This window comes from Lygodium microphyllum, chromosome 15 (assembly GCF_053477565.2).
Source record: "Lygodium microphyllum isolate KBCC chromosome 15, Lygodium_microphyllum_v1.1.10, whole genome shotgun sequence".
Lineage (NCBI taxonomy): Eukaryota > Viridiplantae > Streptophyta > Polypodiopsida > Schizaeales > Lygodiaceae > Lygodium > Lygodium microphyllum.
In genome coordinates, this window is record NC_141149.1 from 58,894,703 (window position 1) to 58,917,572 (window position 22,870).

The 22,870-nt window shown below is 45.1% G+C and overlaps 1 protein-coding gene across 3 annotated transcripts in view; it reads right to left on the minus strand.

Annotated features, from left to right (window-relative positions):
* Nucleotides 1-514: 514 nt before the first annotated feature.
* Nucleotides 515-22,870, minus strand: part of LOC148024578 (S-adenosyl-L-methionine-dependent methyltransferases superfamily protein) — a 160,105-nt gene continuing 137,749 nt past the window's right edge. For 2 of the 3 annotated variants that reach the window (XM_087694201.1, XM_087694202.1), the window contains exons 4-6: nt 1,587-1,657; nt 1,311-1,466; nt 515-995 (exon numbers count right to left, since the gene is read on the minus strand). In XM_087694201.1, coding sequence (XP_087550327.1) covers nt 872-995; nt 1,311-1,466; nt 1,587-1,657 — 351 coding nt within the window. In that variant the 3' untranslated portion in view covers nt 515-871. The remainder of the gene's footprint in view (nt 996-1,310; nt 1,467-1,586; nt 1,658-22,870) is intronic. The other variant, XM_087694200.1, reaches the window with a different exon arrangement.

Sequence of the window (22,870 nt, forward strand, 5' to 3'; positions counted from 1 at the left end):
GTTGATTTGGTGAAGGGCCCAAATCTTTGATAGTCTAGCTTAGTGGAGGGCCTTCTTGTCTGGAGGTTATGTCTAAGTAATCATACTTTATCACCAATATATTATGCTTTAAAACTCAAATGACCACTTTTGGGGGGGGGGAAGGGGGGACCTAGGATTTTTTAAACCCCCTCTAAGGAACCCTTGTATCGCTCCTAAACTCAAGACATGCATAATGGGACATGCACCTTCTCACACTCTTACATGTATCTTTAGAAAGGAAGGGTCCCGCAAGCATATATAAATCTTTTTACAAAGAAGAATCCCAATGGAAACATTTGAAACTATCCTAGCCAATCATGCTATACACAATGGGTTGAGAGTATCCATGTCAACAAAATCCAAGATGGTGGGATTGTGTTCTTTTCCTTGTGCTTTTAACATGCTTTAAAGTTTTACTTAATCCTTTCTTGACTTTTACCTCCACTACAAATTTTCAAAAATTTGAAATCTATTTTAGGCCATACCTGATTGACAAAAGATGTTGCAAAATTTAAAATGTTCATGTCTTTGCTATTTTTAATTTGCTTGGTATTTTCCTTTTAACGAGCTATAAGTCACGTATATAGCCCTTCATGGGCATTCATCTCCACTTCAAGTTTTTTTCCAAAATAGAAGTCCATTGAAGGTCTATAGACTAGGAAAATTGATATAGCTAATTATGTGTGCATGCACACATTGTGTGTACGCACGCGCGCGAGCGTGCAATATTGAAATGGAAATAGAGTGCGTGGGGAAGATGGTGCTCTAGTGCTAGATGAATGCTATTTACTAATTATACAGTATCTATATATATATATAGAGAGAGAGAGAGAGAGAGAGAGAGAGAGAGTTATCTCCTTGCAAGGAGAAAGAGATGTGGGCAAAGTGGTCGATTAAGACATTCATGATGGCTACAAATCCAGCTTGATGTTGGAAGACCCGTACAAAATTCCCGCACGGCTTCATATTCTTCACTGAAGAAACAAATATCCAAACATTATTCCCATCTGGTGAATGAGGATAGGGATCTGAACCCAACTAGGGTATTGTTATGTATGCCATAATGGCTTATTTTATTTGGTCAAGAAAGTAAGCACAAAAAACATCATATTTTCATTTTGAAGGATAAGAGTAACTTATGTACAGCATCCTTTAAGCATCATTAAAAAAAAAAAAGTATTTAATATTGCCAGCCACATTATCTGTGCATGGGTGCGTGCATGTAGTTGGCTGCATTAAAAAAAAACAAAAAGTTCCATTTTTGAATGCCTTCTATTTGTAGGCTTTACCGTCCACCAGGGTGCCCGATATAAGCGATGATGGTGATCATTCCACCTGATCTCAGCAATGCTGTGGCAGATTTCAAGGCCTTGACTGTAGTCTCAGCTTGTGTAATTAAATGTTTGTCTCCTCCTGGCAAATACCCGAGATTGAAAGCCACTACACTGCACAAGACAATTTAGAGTACTATAGCCATTAACATACCATGGACTTCCAAGCTCTCAGAAGTAATGGACTCCGTGACCCAACGGTAATGCTTCGACATACAATAGAAAACTACTAACCTTACTTCATTATTTCCCACTACTTCACCGAGTTTGCTGTGGCACATCTGCAACAGCTTCACCCGCTCCCTCTGAAACCCAAAAACAGGAACTAAGTTTGCATCCAATGCTTGCTCACTCCAAGAAAAGAGAACGACAAGGATACAATTTCAGCTCCATTTCTTTTTGTTATTCCTGTAGGAGGCTCACTTCAAGATAAAAGAATGAGATGGCTAAAAGATAATTCATTCAACTCCATTTCTATCCACACAGGCTTACTTGAGAAAATGGTTTTCAAACAACGAGAGCACTTGAGAGCGTTTAAATGAAATATGCAGCTTTTCATGCATTGCTCAGCCTTCTGTTTGATATTTGACATATGAGTTTTATCAACTGGCATGTAACACTAACTGCAAGGCCGACATTTGCAAGGAACAATAACACTAGAGAACACGATCAAGAAAGTATGGGTTTATCCTAGTGGAACAGGTACACAGGCAATGATGCCCACTTGTGAAAGAGGTCAGCATTAAAGTGCCCCTAAGAAAACACTAACATGAAATTGTACAACGCTTGAAGAAAAAAGAATATCATTGGCTACAACAGAACATGCCTTGTCCATAAGCTTTATTGAAGTTAGTCAGAAGAAGCATTTGATGTCTTCAATTTACACATGCTGGATTGAAAGGAAGTTGATCAAATGATCATTGTTTCGTGTGACAGGAGGTATGTCTTGAAAACGATCCGCTACTGGCTTAGGTCTCTACAGCCTGAAAATTTCAATAGGATTCATAGGATATGAGAAACTTCCCAGAGAGAGTATGAAGGTCGCTTCACCCAAAATGTGCAACTGTATAAGGATGCTAAACATATGAATTATCCACCTTTCTCAGGTATATCACACAAATGGGTAGAAAGGATAGCTTCTGATACCTATTGCACCAATTAACCAGCTGGGGATTTAAATAAAAGGCTGCATTGAGTGCGAGCATAAGAAACATTTGTATATGATAGCTGGCTTCATCAACATTCACCTATTTACTGAGCATCAATATCAGCAGCGAACCAATATAAACATCTCAGCCTTACCCATCTAAGGAAAAGTTCGCACTTAGCAATAATACTGCACTCTCACTGTGGCTCCCTCCTCTCTCCATCTGAATGTGCTACTGCAGTTGCCAGTATATTTGCCTGTGCCACCACCATTCAGACTTCAGCATCTAGCCTTCTCTAATTGATGTCTTATCCCCATCAGAAGCTCAATTCCACCGAGCTTTGCCAATTGGCTGTTCCACTATATTTACCATTGGATTGGGCTGCTCCAGGATCCTTAGATCCTGTCACAAGCTTCTGGGTGTAGATACATGTATTCTCAGCCAACCAGATTGTTATGAATGCAATGTCAGCAAGTCTTTCACGAGACAGCGTACCCACTTTTGGTCTGGAATCTCAGCCACAAGACCCTCATGCCCCCTAGGCCAAAGCCACTCCATACTAAGTCACTGCAAAGCTCCATTTATTAGAATGTAACTAGTTACTATGCAGATCGAGAAGTCCCTTCTGAAGGTCAGGGATAGATAATATGTGGCCTAACATATTATCTATGGGAGCTTCAACAATCTTATGTGTGACCTTGTTCTTCCTTAAACTCATTGTTGAATTTGTGCCCTTCTCCATGATTGGCAGGATTTGCTTTCTGGTGTTCACATGTCCTCTAAAACCCTTTGCCTCACACCGGGATGACCAAATAATGACCCAGCAGATGATATTGATAGGGAGACCTCATTAGCACCTTCAATCACCTGAGTGCATGCAAATGGTGCAAATGGCCCAAGCTTGTCAATACTGAACTACCAAGTCAATGGACTGTTCTACCCTCAAAGTCCTGACTGCATGCAAATGGCACAAGAGTGCTAGTCATCAAAGTACCAAGACACCAACACTCAGCAACTTCAATCAATGTACTGAGATGCAGAGCTAAGAGTGCTCCAAGACATCAACACTAAGAAACTTCAATCAGTAGACTTTTAGGTCTTAGATGCAGAGCTAAAAGTGCACCCTCCCCCTACAAGATCACGAATGTTCTGCCAATACAAATACAGGAGACAATGTGCATGTAACCCTGATAATGATTGCAGCAGAAGACACTAGATTTTTGAAAAGCATCCTCTTCTTGACAAACATCCACCTGCACAAAAGCCCACCTTCACACTTCTTGCTTACATGCATTGCACTCCTCTCTTGTGCATCAGTCTTGGGTCCCCCTCTTCTCAATGGTATCACGTCAAGATGTGGTATGAGAACAAAAAGGGGCTCACATCAATCATTAGCATTTTCTGGCTTGTTTAGTCTACTTCAGACCAAGCACTCAACCTTGTTTCTTCTTCTCCTGTGGCAGCCATTGAAACTCCACTTAAAACTTAGATATCTCACCCTGCTGAATGAAATTGGCCTTCGGAAATAATCTAAACAGTAACATAAACTAACTTGGACACATGAAATAAATCAACAAATAAACCAAAAGAGATACTAAACAAGAGAGCTAGAATGCTCTTGCATGGTAGATGACACATGATAGGCTCCAAATTTTGATGCCTCTTGTAATGTCTCGCATACTAAGGAGTTTTCTTTTCCGTGTACAAATGACTAAACCCGACCTTCATGAGAACAAGACCTAATGAGCAAAGGTTATGAACCTTGATAATTGAAAATCAAATTATTCCAACTAATCAATTAATGAGGTGACATCGATGACACAAACTAGGTGTACTCCCTCGAGCCACAGGGGGATGAACTATCACAGACTACCGTCAGAGGAACGCATCATCATCAACAACATCACAACATTGGAACACCTGCCACACAAACAAATTGGACGGCACCATTGTGAGATGCATCTTCTCCAGATCACAACAGTGATCATCACGAAGAGAGAGGAGCTTCAGTGATAGTATTGAGGGGGGACAGGCTATTATTAACCCTCCATAAGACTATATACAGCCTTACTCTTTTAAGGCTTGGGCATTGTCTTGCTTGACGAAACATTGGGACAATTGAGAGAGAGAGAGAGAGAGAGAGAGAACGATGTGTGGAGTGTGGAGATGGCCGTCGTTCGCGTCCTGTCCCTGCGCCGCCAACAGAAACCCTAAATCGCCTGAGTTGTTGTTTCCTGCCTGCAAACGTCCGCCTGCATGCGGCCGCCTACCTGTGGAGGCTCAGGTTTCGCCGACGACACCCGTGCTTGCCAGGTCTGCATCGTCCCTGTCTCTTTTGCTGCCGTCGCGTCGTCTGCTGTGGCCATCAGGTCACCACCCGCTCGCCCTCTGCTGGGCGACTGTGCCCCACTGCATGGAGTCTTGCCTGATGTCTCCCCTCGGACGTTGCACAGTCACCTGGATCTGTGCCCTCAGCTACTCGCCTGCCTTCGCATGCCCTGTTTGTCAGGGGTTCACCAGCGCGCGTCTGTCCTGTTCTGCACAGGAGCCCCGTTGCAGTCCTGTTGCTGCAGCCGGGTGTTTCCCTGATTTTACAGGTCTGCGGGACCTGCAGAGCGCGCGAGAGAGAGAGAAAGAGAAAGAGAGAGAGAGAGAGAGAGAGACGCCCAGTTCCTTTCCTGCCCCTTCACCTTTGTCATAGTCCCGTCTCAGCTTAGAGAGAAGCATGGCTGGCCCGGATATGGCTTTTATCAACCAAACGGTGGCAGCCCTTGGTCCGGATTCTGATACAGAGGAACCGGAGGATATGGTTCCTTGCACAGAGATGCCTCTTGCTCCTGACTTTCAGCCTGCGGGCAAACACTCCAAGCATACGCCCGAAGAGACAATGGGTCATCAGGAACATTCTTATGCTCAGGTGGCCTCTGATTCTGTGGATTTGCAGGAGATTGATTGGGAGTATTTGCTGGAGTTTGCCAATACGTTGCTTGGCGACTATGTCCAATATAATTATGAAGCTTTTCTGACTCAGGAACTGAAGACGTTCTCGAAGCAATGGTGGATCCGAAAATTGTCCTGCGCTCTTTTTCCGTGTTTTATGACCGTGCAGTTATACTCTTCTTCACTGGCAGGATCCCAATGCCTTCCCATATTCGCTAGTGGTTGCACCATTTACTACAAGGGGAGTGTGTTGAGGAGATTTTTGTTGGGCCTCGAGGCTTCTATGAGGTTTTGCTGAAATCTGAGAAGCATCGGGCTGAGCTCCTGTCCAAACTACCATTGTTCTTTGATCGCCGTTTGGTCCATGTTGTGCCATGGCGCCCTATGGTAGACTTTCAGCGCCTGCTTCAACGTGAATGCCCGGTGTGGGTTGAGGTGGAAAATTGCCCGACTGTCTATTGGATATTGTTAAAGGATGCCATCGCCGTTGTGGGAACGGTGTTGGTCCCCCCAAGCCTAAGGGCAATGAATAGAAACCGTTTGTGTATGTTATGGGACATTGCCAGGAAGAGGCCTCCGTGGCTGCGCCTTAATTGCTCTGGCATGCATCCTTTGCATTTTCGCTTGAAATGGGGCAACTTTGCAGGACACTGCTTTTCGTGTGGTAAATTGGGGCATTTTATGGCCGAATGCCCAGAGAGGCAACCATCTTCAGATAATGTGCATGTTGTGCCGCCCATGGATGACATGGTGCTTGATGCTCCGTCACAAGAGGAAACCCAGCCATCCAGTGTTTTGGATAAAGGTAAACAACAGGTTTTGGGTTTGGATTCCCGTAGCAATGCTGGCTTGCCGAATTCTGGGCCTATTGTGTCACAGGATTCCATGCGCACATATATGCGTAGGAAAGAAATGTTCTCTTCACAGCATGCTGCGCGTACTATGGTTCTTTCTATTCCCCGTAATCAGTCTACAAGGAAAGTATATACAGACGGTCCAAAGGGCCCACCTGCTAAGTTGGCATTTGATTCTAGAGGTAATGTGATTACACCTTGGGATCGTCGTTATCCCCGTTCCATTCCCACGACAGTGGATATCCCATCTACCTCTAAAGCTGGCCGGCAGAATTCTTTTGCAGTGTTAGCTGATTTTCTAGATGACGGTGTCCTTGACATTCTAGCAGACAATGTTAAATCGAGGCAAGCAGTGCCTCGTTCCTGATTTTCTTTTTAAAGATATATGAAGATAGCCACGTGGAATGTGCGAGGCATTTGTTCTTGCCATAAGCAACATGCCATGTGGACTGTCTTGCATGAGAATCAGTGGGATGTCTTGTGTGCGGTCGAGCACAAGAGCCACAGTGAAGCAGGAAAAGTTGTGGATTGCCATGGGTTTCGTTTGTTTTATGCAAGGACACATGCTGTGCATTATTCTGGTGTGCTTATGATTGTCCATGAGAAATATTAGCCTGTTCTTATTAAAAATGATGTACAGGGCCGCTTTGTGGTAATTGAAAATTTAATTGAAGGAGAGATCTTATGGTTAATGGGCCTCTATGCTCCGAATGACCCTTTATCTCACCGGGATCTTTGGAAGACTTTGCAGAGTTCCATGTCACTTGGCAGAAGGGGTTTCTTGATGGGGGATTTCAATGTGTGTGTTGACTCTTCACTGTCCACTTCAGGGCATTCGGTGATGAATGCTCCGGAAAGTCGGGTGTGGAATGCCTTTGCTCATGCGGTACTTAAGCAAGATCTATGGTCTTGGTTACAACCTTCATCTCCACGGTTTACTTTCCATTCCGCACAGTACGCATCTACATGGTCGCGGTTGGACCGAATGCACATCATGCAAGATGATGATTTTCTTCCTGAGATGCTGGAAATGAAAGTCTTGCAGCAATATGCCTTGTTGGACCATTTCCCTCTCTAGCTTGAGATACTGACACAACCCATTGCACCTTTTATGCAGTTGCTGGATAGACTCCCTTTACGTTTTAACTTGTCTTATTTGAAGCATTCAATCTTTAAGGGCTATATGCAGCAATTGATTGAGAGATTTTTATTGGACTTCGCCTCTGAGGGCACAACTTCCTTTGAACGACTGCTCTCTAATGTGCAACGGGTTGCTCGGCAGTATGGGATCCATCATGCCTCTCTTTGTCGGCGGCGTCGACATGCAGCGGAGGACTTACTGGTTTTGGTTCGTTCGCTACTGGTGGACACCCTAGATGATGAATTTCTATTGTCTCTAGTGCTTGTCAGACTCATAAGTTATTTCGCGCCTTGCATGCTTCTCCTGCTCGAGAAAATATGACCAGACTCTAGGATTCAGAAGGTCGCATGTTCACTGATCCGCAGACCATTGTCAATATGTGCAGGAATTATTTTCTGGATCTTCTTGGTTCTTCTCTGTCACCTTCTGACCAGGTCACGCATGCACGCTCAGTCTTCTATGATCTGGTCCGCCATCAAATTCCACTTGATATGCAAGCTACTTTGGAGGTAGATATTTGTGAGGAGGAGGTTATGGATGTTTTGTTACACCTGCCTAAGGATAAAAGCTCTGGTTGGGATGGTCTCACCAATGAATTCTTTGAGAGCTCGGCTACCCAACTGGTGAAGCCATTGGCGGCTATGTTTCAGCAGGTTTGGGAAACAGGGGTCATGCCTTCCTCATGAAAAGAAAGCCTTATCAAACTGCTTCCAAAGGTTCCTTCGCCGTCAATGTTGCAACATTGGAGACCAATTTCTTTGATGGGTTCGATGTATAAAATCTTTTCCAAAGTGCTGGTGAATCGGCTCCATAAGCACCTTCCAGCTATTGAGCATTCTCTTCAATATGGTTTCATTAAGGGCCGCAACATTCTGCATAATATCTTAAATGTGCAAATGGCCATTGACTATGCAAGGCACTCTAGTCAGGAAGTGATATTGATTCAATTGGATCTGGAAAAGGCTTTTGACTATTTAGACTGGTCTTTCATTGCAGAACTTATGTCTGCTATGGGTTTTGGTACTCGGATGTCCTGAATGATCTACACCATTAGTGTTGCGGCTTCTTCATGTGTTATGCTCAATGGTGGGATTACAGAGCCATTTGTCCTTGCACGCTCGGTGAGACAAGGTTGCCCTTTGAGTCCTCTCTTGTTTGCCCTGGCGACCCACCAGGTTCTTTCAATGTTATCTTCAATGACAGCTTCTGCTCAGCTGGCCGAATTGTCTCTTCCTTTGGGACAGCACTTCATTAGCCAATCTTTGGCTGATGATAGCTTTATGATTTTGCGTACGGACAAGGATAACATTCACAAGGCATTAGATGTTTGGACGCTCTTTGGTCATGCTTCTAGTCTTCGCATCAATGCCTTCAAATCAGCCATTCTCAGTTGCACGGAGTTTGATTTACAATCATTGGGCTGGCAGGGTCAGGTTGTTCCCCGTGGCTCCATTGTCAGGCGTCTTGGGTACCCGTTGGGTGTTGATGTTCGGCCAAAGCAACTACTGGAGTGGATTTCACAGAAACTAACAGCTAAGTTTATGTATTGGAAGTTGCAAGCGTGGCCCTTCCATGTCCGCCTCAAAGTGGCTCACACAATTATGCTGCCACTGCTCACATATTTCTTGCCATTGCTGCCGTGGACTCCTACTACTTTGAAGGCTCTCACTTGCCCCATTCGTTTCATGTTATAGAAAAAGGATTCATTGCACGCAGGTATTTCGTGGATTTCGTGGTTACATACATGTGTCCCCAAACGCCTGGGTGGTGGAGCTATTTTGGATGCTGAAACTCATATGCTGGCTCTTCGTTGGTCTCTTTTTCGTGCTATGTGCGTGGATCATCACCCATGGACCATTATAGCCTGTTATTTTCTGTTACTGCATTTGGTCGGCTCTTGGAAAGTGGTGCTCCAAAAGGCGCGTTGGCATCAAGTGGAGGACCGCTTGCATACTAACTCCTTTCAACTGGAATTGTTGGCAGTCTCGAGATTACTTTCACGGGAAGACAAACATGAGCTCAGACCAAAATTTAACTGCATGGCCCCATTTGGGTGTGACTTCAATTGTAGATGCCACCCTTGCCAGTCGTAATGTCTTCGCATCGTTTCATACTACCAGGAGACTTTTCAGAATCTCGCGTGGATACCGTGATTTATGGGAACAACTTTTGTTAGTGCTTCAAGGCATGCAACCCTTTTCTGCCCTTGGCTATCGATTGTCCTTGGCAGGACTGGACCTTGCAGGCCGGTTGAGTCTGGAAAAGGCCTCTGCTAATTAGGTGTATCATCTTCTGATTAAAGATCATCAATGGCTGGGTGTTAAAGCTAATATTGTATGGGGATTGCAAAAATCACAGTCATGGTGGAAGGCAACTGTGATGGAGAGCTGGTTGAATAAGACTCCTTTCAAATGTAAGGTCTTTCTTTGGCGGGTGATGATTGGTAGTCTTCCACTTGCCTCGGCCCTTTCCAAGCGTCGAATCTCGAATGGCAATTGTTTCTTCTGCACCACTACTGTGGAATCGGCCCGACATCGATTTATTTCTTGCCCACTTGCCAAGGATATCTGGTCACTCTTGTCACAGGTTTGGTGCGCAGTGGTGGGGTCCTCACTAACCCCGTTCGATTGGGTTTTTGTGCGCCCAAAATACCCCGCACCGCCACAGTTGCATATGAAGATCTTATTCCACTTTTTCAGATACTGGGGATGTTGGCACAATTGGACCACTCGGAATGCCTTTATTTTTGATTCGGCCTCTAATGTACCGAGACACATTGCCCGGCTTAAAGGTCTCTTGCATTGGCAGATAGATCTCATTCGGCACTTGGACTTGCTCCCTTGGGAGGACCTACTTCCCTGGCATATGGCAATTTCCTTTGGGTCGTTGCCATGACTTGTGTAACTTTTTCGTGGCTTAATACTGGGATTTTACACACATTGGCTTAGAGCCCTCGTGTATCTTGTAATCATGTAAACTTGTACCTTTTTTTCGTAATTAATACAATTACCTTTTACGAAGAAAAAAAAGAGAGAACGATGCAATGGAAAGAGAGCGAGCGAGACATGGTGACGATCTGACCTGAGCACCGTTCGCACTGCACTTTGACCCAGAGTTATCGTATCTGCCCCAGCGCGCCATCGTGTTCTGCCTGTCATGAAGCTGAAAACCCTAATCGTCCTGCAGTCTTGTGTGATCTGCATTTCCACAGGGCTGCGGCAGTCACAGATCAGGAGAGACAGTGCTTGAGGAGGGTCGCGCGCAGTCTTCCTTCCTCTTTTCAGTCCTGCGGAGGGTCACACCTGCCCTGCCTGTAAAACGCGACCTGCCCCTGCAGTCCCTGAATATACTACTGGTCGACCTGCAGATTGTCCTCCTTCCTTCCTGTGGTGTCTGACTGAACGACTGAGAGAGCCAGAAGACGGTTCACAGCTACTGCACCTGTGCAGAGAGTTTTCATATAGGGCCTGAAGAAGTCAGTTCCAGCTCAGATCTGGTTGGACTTAGAATGTCAGGGTTCAAAAAGACGTTTGTGATCAGCATCTAGTTCTACAATGGCAAATTTGCAGGTATCAAATGGTATTGATATGGCCTTCCTCGATCAGCATATAGGGCAAGGGAATGACCAAGAGCTGGAGGGTTTGGATGGTGATTTTTCGGCTGAAGACCCCGGGCCGTTGATGGATGGGGATGAGATGGGCAAGCGTCGTAGGATGTCGGTAAAAGAACCAGTCTTAAGCCCCCCAAATTTGCCTCAATCAAAGGTTCATGCTTCTTGTTTATAGACTGATGGGTCTCTTCAGTTCATGCTGGCCAATGCCAATCATCTTATGTCAGATTATGTCCATGCTAATGAGAGCAAAGCCAACTCTTTACCGGATGGGGATCATGTAGTTGCAGTCATGGGAACTGACCTGGTCTTACAGCAGATTGCTGCTTTCCATGAGAGGGCAACAATCTTTTACTTTACAGGAAGGACTCCCTTGATCACCACAATTCATGCTTGGCTGCAGTCCATGCTAGTCAATGCTGAACAGTGCCATGATGATGTTTCAAAGCATATGCAAGCCCCTCTTGTTGAAGAGATATACGATGGACGGAGGGGGTTCTTTGAGGTTCTTTTTTCATTCCTTGGAAGTGCAGGCTCTCATTATGCAACACATTCCTTTGTTTATGGATGGGCAGCTAGTTCATATGGTCCCTTTAAGGCCTATGGCTGAATTTCAGGATCTATTGAGGCAAGCATGCCCAATTTGGGTGGAGGTGAATGATTTTCCTTCACATCCTTGGAGACTCCTCCCTCTGGTATTGAGAACCCTTGGTGAGGTTTCGGTGGAACCTCGGTTGGCTTACCGCAATAGGAATAGGACATGTATGCTTTGGGATACAGAGAAACCTCGCCTGACCAAAATTCGTTTTGACTAGGGTTGCAAATATTGATTTATGAGTTGAAATGGGATACTTTTGCTGGACACTGCTTCAAATGTGGCTAATTGGGCCATTTCATTTCAGAATGCGACAAAAATCCTGAGGTATTATAGCACTCTATGGATCCTAACATGGATATGCAAGACCACCATCCTTAGCAAATGCTTCAGTAGCCAGAAGTTGATCTTGAGTAGCTTCTCCAACATGGTCGCGATGATGGAAAGAAGGATGTTTCCCAAGTTGGCGTAGAGCATGCTTCGCTTATGCTCATGCGAAATTTGTCCCCTTAGGATGATTCTTGGGTCACGGTGGTTAGACGTAATGCCAAACAAGATTCTCGTTCGACTCTTGCCCATCCACTGCCGCATCCAATCACTCAGACCTTTCAATGCAGAGGTAGGGGGTTTTATATGAAACCTCAATCCTCATGTGCACCGGCAGTGGATGCTAAACAGACTTCTAATTCTGCTTTGCGCTTTGATGCATTTGGGAGGCTTATGCTTCCTTGAGATGTTCTCCATTCATAGCAACAACAATTTCCTTCCCGTGCTTCGATTGCCGGCTTGCAGAGGGCAGATCTTGTAGATGTAATTCGAAGCGAAATGGAGAGACTCCAGGAAGCTAAGGCTATTGATGTAAAAGAGAAAGGGAAAACGGTGGTTTAATAGTTTGTCTCATTTGTGATTTATCATGAGAATTGCTTTGTGGAATGTGAAAGGTATTTCTTCGAGCAGCAAGTAGTATTGGTTGTGGCAAGTTGTGTTAGCTAGAAATTGGAACGTTTTTTGTGTTGTGGAGCATAAATAGCACGCTTGGGCTGGATCTTCTTATGTTTATAAGGATTATGTAGTATTTTTTAGAAGTCGAGCTCCACATAAATCTGGAGTTATGTTGGCTATCAAATTTTCCTTGCAACCATCATTGGTTTCTCAAGACCCTTGTAACTGATTTGTGATTCTAGAAATACTTTATGAAAGAGAAGTTTTGTGGCTGGTGGGTGTGTATGCTCCTTCAACTACAAGGGAATGTCATCAACTTTGGGATGACCTGCACTGCCTTGCCATGGCTCGTCAAGGCTTTGTCATAGGTGATTTTAATGCATTTGTATTTGGGGATCAGGCGACTTTCCCGCATTCGGTCATGGATGGTCCTAAGCGACAAGCTTGGGATGCTCTAGCAACTATCTTTGAAATAGGACATGTGGTCTTGGATGTATCCATCACAACTAGGATATACTTATCCTCTTTTCAACATCCAAATACCTCGGCCAGACTGGATAGGATCTACATTTGCTAGAGCGATTCTTTTCTTCCTACAGTCATTGACATGTGGGTGGAAAGATAACATGTCTTGTTAGATCATTACTCTTTGGTCTTGGAAATGAGCCACAAACCTGTTCATGCATTTAAGGCTCTCCTTGCTTGTTTGCCTCTTCATTTTAACCAATCTTTTCTTCAACAAAATCAGTTTTTGGATGGTGTCCAGCAATTGATCGCTTCTTTTAGCTTGAGGGTCCTATCTGGAGGGATGGATGCATGGACTATTTTTAAGGAAAATGCCCGAGCGTTTTCCAAACAATATGGTATTCAACATGCTTCCTCTTTATGAGCTGAATTACAGCATGCTCAATCTTTATTGGCTCATTCATTGTCTCTATGTTAGTTAGGGGATTCCAATGATGACCTACTCACATGCATTGAATGATTGAAAGGTAGGGTTCATTCTCTTCAAGAAGAGGAATATGCAAAATCCAAATTGTTGGCTAGAGCCGAAGCTTTACATGACAATAATTGTCAATCCCATCAATTTTTTGCTCGTTTGCACCAGAAATATGCCTGAGAAAATATAATGCGTTTAATGGATGGGCAAGATATTATGGTGACTAATCTTGCTTCCATCATTCGGATGACTGTTGACTTTTATAGATCCTTATTGGGTACGCAAGAGATCCTTTTAGATGCTGTTCACTCTGCTCGCTGATATATTTGCGAGTTGGTTAGTAATCAGGTCAAACCTGAATGGGTGGATTTAATGGAGGCTGATATTTCAAAAGATGAAGTGGAAGAAGTGCTGTCCCACTTATCTCAAAGGAAAAGTCATGGCTGGGATGGGCTGTCTAATGAGCTGTTTTCAGCCCATGTGGAGTAAGTAGCTTAAGGACCCATTAACTTGCATGTGTCAACAAGTGTGGAATTTTGGTATGATGCCTTCAGAATGGAAAATTGTTGTCATTAGGTTGTTGCCCAAGGTTCCCTCTCCAACCTCTTTGAAACAATGGAAACCCATTTCAATTATGGGTTCCTTATATAAAATCTTCTCCAAAATCATTGCCAACAAATTGTAGAAGGTATTTCTGCACCTGGTTCATCCACGTCAATACGGTTTCATTAAAGGTTGGAATATAATGCACAACATTTTGAATGTTCAATTGGGAATTGACTATGCCAAAGCTTTAGGCCAGCAGGTTGTTATGCTTTAGCTTGATATTCAAAAGGCATTTGATCATGTTATATGGTCTTTTTTGCGTCAATTAATGACCACAATGGGATTCGGTCCTCGCATGATTTCTTTGGTAGATACCATTAGTCAAGGTATTGTGGCTCGCATTGCACTTAATGGAGGGATCACAGAGGAAATTGACTTATCTCGATCGCTTCGGCAAGGCTGCCCTCTCAGCCCTTTGCTGTTTGCTTTGGTCACTCATCCGATACTCTCGTTGTTGGATAAGTTGGCTGATCAAGGAGAGATAGTTGGCTTGTCTCTTCCCTCTGGTACCCAACTTATGGGTCAATCTTTGGCAGATGATTCTTTTATATTCCTCAAGGCTAATCGTACTAATGTTAATCAAGCAGTGGTGGCATGGAATCTTTGCTCTGGCATCGGGTCTTCGTATTAATACTAAGAAATATACTCTAATCTCTTGTACGGAGAATGATCTATAAGCCTTCGGCTTGCACGGTATTGTGATCTCAAAGGGAAATATAACTAGACACTTGGGATAACCTATTGGTGTGGAGGTAGCTCCTTGTGCCTTGCTGGATTGAATGGGCTCACGGATTCATGATACGTTCATGTATTGGAAATCTCAAGGCTGACCTCTATATGCTAGACTTAAAGTTGCTCAATGCATTATGATTAGTATGATTTCGTTTTTTCTACCACTGCTTTCTTGGACTAAGAAATCCCTTTTAGAATTGGTTCAACGTATCAAATTCATGTTGTGGGAAAAGAAAGGTAATTGTTTGGGATAGGTGTGGATTTCGTGGTAGCCTGTGACCACTCTGAAAAGGATGGGGGGTGTAGCTTTGTTGGATGTCAACTTGCATATGGTTGCTTTGAGGCTAACCCTTTTGCAAGCCCTATGTGTACAGAGTCATCCTTGGTCACATATTGCTAAATTTTTCATAGAAAAGACTGGCATATCTCATGGTAGCACGATTATTCGTGCTTCCTAGTGGCATGTGCTTAATTCCACGAGGCCTATTAAGGTCTCCCAATATTTTCTCCTTTCTCATTTGATTCCATCCTAACAGGAGATTCTACGTTTTGCAATTTGGCGTCCTCCTAATAATTGTAAGGAGGAGAATTCACTGTAAGGAGAAGAATTGGCTTTCTCCAGGTTGTTGGTCTGGCCAAATAAAGATTTGCAAAGAGACAAGTTTAATCGAATGGCTCGTTTGGGGTTGCAGACAATCCTTGATGGTGTTATTCTTGGGCAGCCTGTCTTTATTCTTTTAGGTGTATTCGTCGGTACTTTCGCGTATCTTGCGGATATAGTGACATTTAGTCATCCATATAGGACAGACTTCAGAGGTTCTCTCCTTTGCCTGCGTTACAACCATTGTATCCATGGCGTGATTGGATGTTTGTGCTTCCTAATGGTTTGGAGGAGAGGTTAGCTAATTAGATATATCATTAGATGGTGGAGGCCAAGAAATGGGTCACTGAAGAAATGGGTCACTGGGAAGGTGAATAAATTATGGCATATTCGGGATAGAAAAAAAAAATGGCAAGAAAGATTTCTCCAGCTTTGGAAGTCTAATGTTCCGTATTAGGGTAAAGTGTTCATGTGGAGGCTACTTATTGGGGGTCTTCCAACTAGGGATGTGCTGCGTGCTTAAAAGATTTCTCCTGGTTGTTGTGTATTCTGCACTACATGTGATGAGACATTGCTTCATCTCTTTGTCTCTTGCCCTGTTGCTCGGCAAATTTGGAGTATCAATTCCCGCATGTGGCCCTCGACGACTCAACACCGGATACTTGCTCGTTCGTGGATTATGGGAAACATGCCCTCTGTGTCTTCTTTGCATTCAGATATTTCCTACCTTTTCCAGTTCCTTTGTTGGACAGCCCTGTGGCGTATTTGGCGTACTCAGAATGCCTTTATTTTTTATTCAGTTTCGGGCATCCATGGTCATGTGGCTTGTGTTCATGGTTTAGTGCTATGGTAGATCTCTTCTATGATGTCAACTGGCCTAGTTCTTCTTGATATTGCTGCTCCCTAGCTGGCTATTGTTCGCTTTACTCCTGTTGTCCTTTCTGTGTGATCTCTTTGTGTTACTCATGTAGAAGGTTGCTTTGACAGCTTGATGGCTTCATTACCGTTGTTTCCTTCCTGTTTGGTTGGCCTGATATAAATATTTCCTTATATTAATATACACTTATGAGAGAGAGAGAGAGAGAGAGAGAGAGAGAGAGAGAGAGAGAGAGAATAGGGAGATACATTGAAACTAGCCTTCCTTCTTGGATGGGGTGGTAATACTTGATTAAGCACTTATTATAGCAATGAATAAATGAGCATAAACTAGAATGCACACTTTACCCTCATAATCTTGGACAATAGACATCCTCTTGGTCCCAAAACTAGTGCCCCTTGTGGTAATTCTTTAACTTAAACTGCCAATGGATTACATACGAGCTGAGATTTCATAATGCACAGATTATTATAGGAGGCACCAGGGGATCCCACCCTCCAGGCGCAGGAGGTGTGCACGCGAGCTGCCATTGCTGGCCTTGAGGACAATCGTTCGGAGTTTTCCTTCCGCACCTCAGCAACTTTTTGGGCATGGAAAGGGGACACGATGTGCAAGGAGTGCAGATACGCAGCCTTCGATATCAGTATGGGAGGACTTGTTCTAGCTCAGATGAGGTGATGGAGATTGCCACCGACTACTCCAAGCGCCTGTTCCTGCAGGAGACAGCCTCAGCCAGGGGACAACGATATAGATAGTAGGTTTGGGATCACATCCCTTCCATCGTCACAGAGATGGGATGCTCTCTCCTAGCCCCCTTCACAGAGAAGGAACTCGAGGAGGCCTTCCATACATAGGATGGGCAGAAATGCCCAAGAGAGGATGGCCTCTCTAAGGCCTTCTTTACTATCTTCTGAGAGGTGGTGAAGGACCCCCTACTGGTGGCATTCCAGAAGATTTTCACCTCATGACAGATGCCAGGGAGTCTCTCAATAGGCCTTATTAATCTTCTCCCCAAAGGGGGAGACGAGTTGAAGATTTCCCAGTGGAGACCGATCACCTTATTGTCAGTGGCCTATAAGGCATTGGCAAAGATGATTGGTAGGCGACTACGCCCTGTGCTTCCAGACATTATCCAGGCCACACATACAGGCTTTGTCCAGGATAGGAGCATCCTCGACAATGTATTCAGCTTCTTTGAGGTGACAAAGTGGGCCCAACACAGTGGGCAAAGACTGGTTGTATTACTCTTGGATTTCAAGAAAGCTTATGACAGGGTGAACTTGGATTTCCTAAAGGGCACCATGGTGAGGTTGGCTTTCCCCCAAGCTTGGATTCGCGGGGTCTCCGCACTCTACAAATCGGCCACCAGCACGGTTCTCATAGGTGGTAGGCAGGGGAAGGAGTTTCGGCTGGAGAGATCAGTCCGACAGGGTTGCCCCTTGGCCTTGTACCTGTTCCTACTCTTTGCAAAGGTGATGCCCCACTTCTGCAAGTCTCGCATGAGCGGATTATGAGATCTTCGCCTTCCCGTGAGGGAGGAGACTGAGTTGCTAGACTCAGAGTATGCAGATGATACAACACTCTACATCAAGGACAATGTATTGATGTTGGAGAGAGTGAGGCTGGCTCTTGAGGTGTTCTGTTTTGCAGCGGGAGCAAAAATCAACTAGTGGAAGTCGGTTTTCTCACAGACCTAGACTCTAGCATGGAGTGGGGTGTCCACTTGGGATTTAGATGGGTGAGTAGAGGGCAGACCGTCCCTTATCTTGGGTTCCAGGTGGGACTTGACATCACTCCTACCCAGTAGTTTCTTCCAGTTCTCGACTCTATTCGGAGGAAGCTGACCTATTGGAGTACGGCTTGCCTCTCAATAACAAGCTGAGCCCTGGTGGTTAATCAGGTCCTAGCGACGGCCTAGTCCATTCCTCGTGTTGGTGTTTCTCGTCATCCTATGCACAACACCTTTGCCGCTTGGTGCAAAACTTCTTGTGGTCCAGGTCAAACGGCCCCAGGGATTCCAAGGCCAAGGTGGCGTGGGTAACCATCATACGGCATCGTTCAGAGGGAGGGATCGGGATCATAGACCCAGAGTATCAGAGTATGGCGCTCTCGGGCAAGCTAGTTATCCGTGGTCTTACACCAGGAGGGCATACTTGGAAGGTCCTACTGCAAGATCAAGAGGCCGTCCCTGAGATAGATCTTCACATCAACCCAGATCGCCCCCCCCAGATCACCTTTCCTACACAGCTTGCTCCGAGTGTGCCAGGGCCTCCGTAAAGCCCTGATACAGAGCCCCCCTGGTTGCCACGAGGAGATAGACCGTCAGCCAATGATTTGGAACCCCCAGGTCAAAGATCAGGATGGGGCTCAAAATTGGTGAGCGCCCCCACATCTAGTGGGCTGGGTGGAAGGCCAGCCCAACTCGTACCATAAGGACATGGCGGGAGGTGTACAGGTTGGTAGATGACAAGGTATTGCGGCGAGCATCAAAAGCTGCTAGAGAGGCGTGGAGCTTAGGAGAAGGGAGATAGATGCAACAATTCCTCAAGAATTGGCTTACTCCCCTGATACGAGAGCCGATAGAGCCCGGGGAGGTATGGGCCGCTAGGTTTTCTATAACAAGCATCCCCCTCTAGGTGGCAAGGAGAGTGGGTGGCGCTCCACCTGGGACCTTCTACACCATCATAGTTACACAAAATGCCATTTCTGACGTTTTAGAAACGCTACAGCGTTTCTAGAAACGGAGACCCCCAAGAAACGCTGTTTCTATAGACTGCAATTTGGGGCAAAACTTTGGCCCGAACATGAGCGTACCCCGACTCCCACATTCCAGTCGACTTTTCATCTGCCTACGTTTCTTCTCTCCACTCTGTTGAGCCTGCTCCTTTGTTGACTAAGGACTCCAGAGCCACGCACACACACACACACACACATTCTCTCTTTTTTTTTCGTAAAAGGTACTTGTATTAATTACGAAAAAAAAGTACAACAAGTTTACATGATTACAAGATACACGAGGGCTCTAAGCCAACGTGTGGAAAATCCCAGTACGAAGCCACGAAAAAGTTACACAAGTCATGGCAAAGACGCAGAGGAAATTGCCATATGCGAGGGAAGTAAGTCCTCCGAAGGGAGCAAATCCAAGTGCCGAATGAGATCTATCTACCAATGCAAGAGACCTTTAAGCCTAGCAATGTGTCTCGGTACATTAGAGGCCGAATAAAAAAGAAAGGCATTCCAAGTGGTCCAATTGTGTCAGTATCCCCAGTATCGAAAAAAGTGGAATAAGATCTTCATATGCAACTGTGGTGGTGTGGGGTATTTTGGGCACACAAAAACCCAATCGAAAGGGGTTAGTGAGAACCCCACCACCGTGCGCCAAACCTGCGACAAGAGCGACCAGATATTCTTAGCGAGCGGGCAAGAAATAAATCGATGTCTGGCCGATTCCACAATAGTGGTGCAGAAGAAACAATTGCCGTTCGAGATTCGACGCTTGGAAAGGGCCGAGGCAAGAGGAAGACCACCAATCATCACCCGCCAAAGAAAGACCTTACATTTGAAAGGTGTCTTATTCAACCAGCCCTCCATCACAGTTGCCTTCCACCATGATTGAGATTTCCGCAATCCCCATACAGTATTAGCTCTAACACCCAGCCATTGATGATCTTTAATGAGAAGATGATACACTTGATTAGCAGAGGCCTTTTCCAGACTCAACCAACCTGCAAGGGTCCAGTCCTCCCAAGGACGATCCACAGCAAGGGCAAGAAAGGGTTGCCTGCTCTGAAGCACTAATAGAAGCTGTTCCCATAAATCACGGTATCCACGCGGGATTCTGAAAAGTCTCCTGGCAGTACGAAACAATGTGAGGACATTACAACTTACAAGGGTGGCATCCGCAATTGAAGTCACACCCAAATGGGCCATGCGGATGAATTTTGGTCTGAGCTCATGTTTGTCTTCCCATGAAAGTAATCTCGAGACCGCCAACAATTCCAGTTGAAAAGAGTTAGTATGCAAGCGGTCCTCCGCTGGATGCCAACGCGCTTTTTGGAGCACCACTTTCCAAGAGCCAACCAAATGCAGTAACAGAGAGGAGAACAGACTGAAAAACCGAGAGTCTGCATTAAGGGCATGCCACCACGAGCTCCGAAGTTGGGTATTGCCATGCCGAAGGCCGCTGTCCTCAAGAAAATAACGGGCTATAATGACCCAGGGGTGATGATTCACACACATGGCGCGAAAGAGAGACCAACGAAGTGCCAACATATGAGTTTCGGCATCCAAAATAGCTCCACCACCCAAGCGTTTGGGGGTACATGTATGTGACCACGAAATACCTGCGTGCAATGAATCCTTCTTCCATAACATGAAACGAATGGGGCGAGTGAGAGCCTTCAAAGTAGTAGGCGTCCATGGCAGCAATGGCAAGAAATATGTGAGCATTGGAAACATAATTGTCTGGGCCACTTTGAGGCGGACATGGAAGGGCCACGCTTGCGACTTGCAATACATAAACTTAGCTGCCAGTTTCTGTGAAATCCACTCCAATAGCTGCTTTGGCTAAACATCAACACCCAACCGGTACCCAAGATGCCTGACAATGGAACCACGGGAAACCACTTGACCCTGCAAGCCCAATGACTGTAAATCAAACTCCGTGCAACTGAGAACGGCTGATTTGAAGGCATTGATACGAAGACCCGAAGCATGACCAAAGAGCGTCCAAACATCTAATGCCTTGCAAATGTTGTCCTTGTCCGCACGCAAAATCATAAAGCTATCATCAGCCAAAGATTGGCTATTGAAGTGCTGTCCCAAAGAAAGAGACAATCCGGCCAACTGAGTAGAGGCTGCCATTGAAGATAACATTGAAAGAACCGGGTGGGTCACCAAGGCAAAGAAGAGAGGACTCAAAGGGCAACCCTGTCTCACCGAACGTGCAACGACAAATGGCTTTGTAACCCCACCATTGAGCATAACTTGCGAAGAAGCCGCAGCACTAATGGTGTAGATCAATCAGGACATCCGATTACCAAAACCCATCACAGACATAAGTTCTGCAATGAAAGACCAGTCTAAATAGTCAAAAGCCTTTTCCAGATCCAATTGAATCAATACCACTTCCTGACTAGAGCGCCTACTTGCATAGTCAATAGCCATTTGCACATTTAAGATATTATGCAGAATGTTGCGGCCCTTAATGAAACCATATTGAAGAGGATGCACAATAGCTGGAAGGTGATTGTGGAGCCGATTCGCCAGCACTTTGGAAAAGATTTTATACATCGAACCCATCAGAGAAATTGATCTCCAATGCTGCAAAATTGACAGTGAAGGAACCTTTGGAAGCTGTTTGATAAGGCCTTCTTTCCATGAGGAGAGCATGACCCCTGTTTCCCAAACCTGCTGAAACATAGCCGCCAATGGCTTCACTAGTTGGGTAGCCGAGCTCTCAAAGAATTCATTGGTAAGACTATCCCAACCAGGACTTTTATCCTTAGGTAGGTGTAACAAAACATCCATAACCTCCTCCTCACAAATATCTGTCTCCAAAGTAGTTTGCATATCAAGTGGAACCTGATGGAAGACCAAATCATAGAAGACAGAGCGTGCATGCGTAACCTGGTCAGAAGGCAACGGAGAAGAACCAAGAAGATCCAAAAAATAATTCCTGCACATATTGACAATGGTCTACGGATTAGTGACCATTCAACCTTCGGAATCCTGGAGTTTAGTCATATTTTCACAAGCCGGAGAAGCATGCAAGGCGCAAAAGAACTTATGAGTCTGACAAGCACTATCTTGCAAATTGTCAGTCAAGTTGTGTAGTTTGGCCTGCTGATAAGATCTCAACTGAAATTCTTGAATAAGACCAGCCACACGCTGCGCCAGAGACAGCAGAAATTCATCATCTGGGGAGTCCACCAGCAGTGAATGAACAAAAGCCAGTAAGTCCTCCGCTGCGTGTCGACGCAAATAGAGGCATGATGGATCCCATACTGCCGAGCAACCCGCTGCACATTAGAGAGCAATCGTTCAAAGGAAGCCGAGCCCTCAGAGGCGAAGTCCACTAAAAACCTCTCAATCAATTGCTGCATATAGCCCTGAAAGATTGGATGCTTCAAATAAGACGAGATGAAACGTAAAGGCAATCTATCCAGCAACTACATAAAAGGTGCAATGGGTTGTGCAAGTATCTCAAGCTGGAGAGGGAAATGGTCCGACAAGGCATATTGCTACAAGACTTTCATTTCCAGCACCTCAGGAAGAAAATCATCATCCTGCATGATATACATTCGGTCCAGTGGCGACCATGTAGTTGCATATTGTGGGGAACGAAAAGTAAACCCTGTAGAAGAAGGGTGGAGCCAAGACCATAGATCTTGCTTAAGTACCTCAAGAGCAAAGGCATTCCACACCCGGCTTTCCGGAGCATCCATCATCGAATGTCCTAAAGTGGACTGAGAAGAGTCAACACACATATTGAAATCCCCCATCAAAAAACCCCTTCTGCCAAGTGACATGG